The 2095-nt window shown below is 40.3% G+C and overlaps 1 protein-coding gene across 1 annotated transcript in view; it reads right to left on the reverse strand.

Annotated features, from left to right (window-relative positions):
- Window positions 1-2095, reverse strand: part of PDIA5 (protein disulfide isomerase family A member 5) — an 88929-nt gene that overhangs the window by 30187 nt on the left and 56647 nt on the right. The window contains exon 12 of the mRNA XM_017740244.1: window positions 1901-2064. Coding sequence (XP_017595733.1) covers window positions 1901-2064 — 164 coding nt within the window. The remainder of the gene's footprint in view (window positions 1-1900; window positions 2065-2095) is intronic.

A 2095-nucleotide genomic window follows, 5' to 3' on the forward strand; every position in this document is an offset into this window, starting at 1 on the left:
TTCCTGCTGTATCTTAAATAGTGATTACTTATATAAAATCATCAGAATGGTGCCACAGTATAAAGACCTTCATATGTCGCCTTGGTAATAAATTAGCTTTTCAGACTTTCCTGACACTTTGAATGACACCATATTAAGTTGTATCAGGTACATAAAAACCAAGTGGAGAAAAACTTAATTTTCAAAGCCCTTTCTCAAGGTCACTTGGTGGACATTCACTCTATTTCCATTGTTACTGATTTTCCAGTTGTTAGAGAAAAAGTTAGATGGGCTGAATTTTCCCACAAACACAGTTGTTGTGAGCTATCACTGATTACAGTTACAGAGGTGTGACTTATTCTCACAAAAACTTTTCCATGCTGACCTGGAATAAGCTACCTAGGAACTGGTAACAACCTCGTGTGGCAGCACAATCACCAGAGAGGAACCAGAGCCAAAACCCACATGGCTGCAACTAGACCACCCATTGAGACAGGTCTCCACAAGCTGGACTTTTATCACCAGCCTGCACCCCAGATGATTCCCTATTTCCACCACCTTCAGTGCAGCTGTGAAAATTCTATCCCTGGTCAGAAAACAAGGATGCTATTCTAATGCCTCTCTAGCTGGGAGAACATCCAGGAGGCAAGAGCAGGAGACAAGTTGTCTGGGTTTCACCTGTATTGCTGACTAGCTGAGGCTGCAGACAAAAATATTCCAGAGGCACAGCAGGATCCAGAAGAATTAACACCCCTTCCCTGTTCCTCATTGCTTATTCACCTGCCAGTATGTACAGGCAGCATCAGCCTGACTGTTTAACTCAGTATAAATTACACAGTGCTCAAAAGAGTCGAGCAAAGCAGTGAAATGAGGACAGTGACTTAACATACAATATGGATACAGCAGCCTGGAGCCTGCGTGGGCAGGGAGGCCATAGGAGTACCATGTCTAAAAGTAAAACACAGATAAAGCTTCCCAACATGCTACAATGACACTGCCAGACCATATCTATTACCTGATTTGAAGCCATCAGAGATGTAATGAGAAAGGAGAAAAGAGAAAGGAGAAAAGGGGGAAGGACGAAAGGACAGGAACCAAAAAACCCCACACAACCTCCTCCCCCACAAGATAAGTGGGGAAAAATATAGATTACATTCATCATGCCAACTGCACGTAACAGTTAAATGATTAAAATATTCACAAAACTCTGGCAGGTTTTCTTCCCCTTGACTAATGCACAAAATACATTAGGCTTACAGTACCTAAAGAAAATACATGTTTTATATATATATATGCATACTTTTACATACATGCATATATAATGCATATTTAAAGAGAGAATTTTACCAGCAATTTAATTTGAAATGAAATTATTGTCATCATTTTTATAGCAAACTTAATTCTGCATATTTCAGCACACCACCCAAGAAAAGCTGGTTAGTGCTCTCAGAGGTGCTGGTTTTGTTGGTCTCGCTGGCTTTCCTTCAGCCCCACGTGGGTGGAATTCTAGGCATTGGCTCTGAAATGTTGGAAAGAGAAAAGTACAACTGTAGAAATTCACTTACTAACACTGTGATCTGCTGCTTTGTATAAAGAGGAAACAACAAATGTTCTGTTTATTTTTCACAGCCATTGCTATTCCTTCTCTGGTGAAAGGCTTAAGGCATATTTGAAAAATATTTATTTTGGGAAAGAAATACTGGGACAACTATGAAAAACCCCATAGCAAATAAAGGATTTGGTGTATTAGAGACCATAATTAACATACATGTTTCTGTGGGTTTGAATACTGGAATTCAGTTTAATTTTGTTAGCAAGGGATTTAGGCAGTGTTGAAGCTCCGTTTAGTTCCTCACCAAAGCCATCTGCAGGAGTCACTAACCAGAAACCCAAATACTATCTCAAAACCCTCAAAACTTACTTTTGCAGCCAGTCAATGATCTTCTTCTTTGTTCTGAGGTGTGGCAGAGTGTATTTCTCCTCTCCATCTTTAAAATATTTCAAAGTAGGAAACCCTGAGATGTGGTATCTTTCTGCCAGCGCCTTGTTGACAGTAGCATCGACTGCTGCAAGGACACCCGGACTCTGAAACAGAGATCACTTACTGTAAATCCCA

Source organism: Corvus brachyrhynchos, unplaced genomic scaffold, assembly GCF_000691975.1.
Source record: "Corvus brachyrhynchos isolate BGI_N302 unplaced genomic scaffold, ASM69197v1 scaffold126, whole genome shotgun sequence".
In the NCBI taxonomy this organism is placed as follows: Eukaryota; Metazoa; Chordata; class Aves; order Passeriformes; family Corvidae; genus Corvus; species Corvus brachyrhynchos.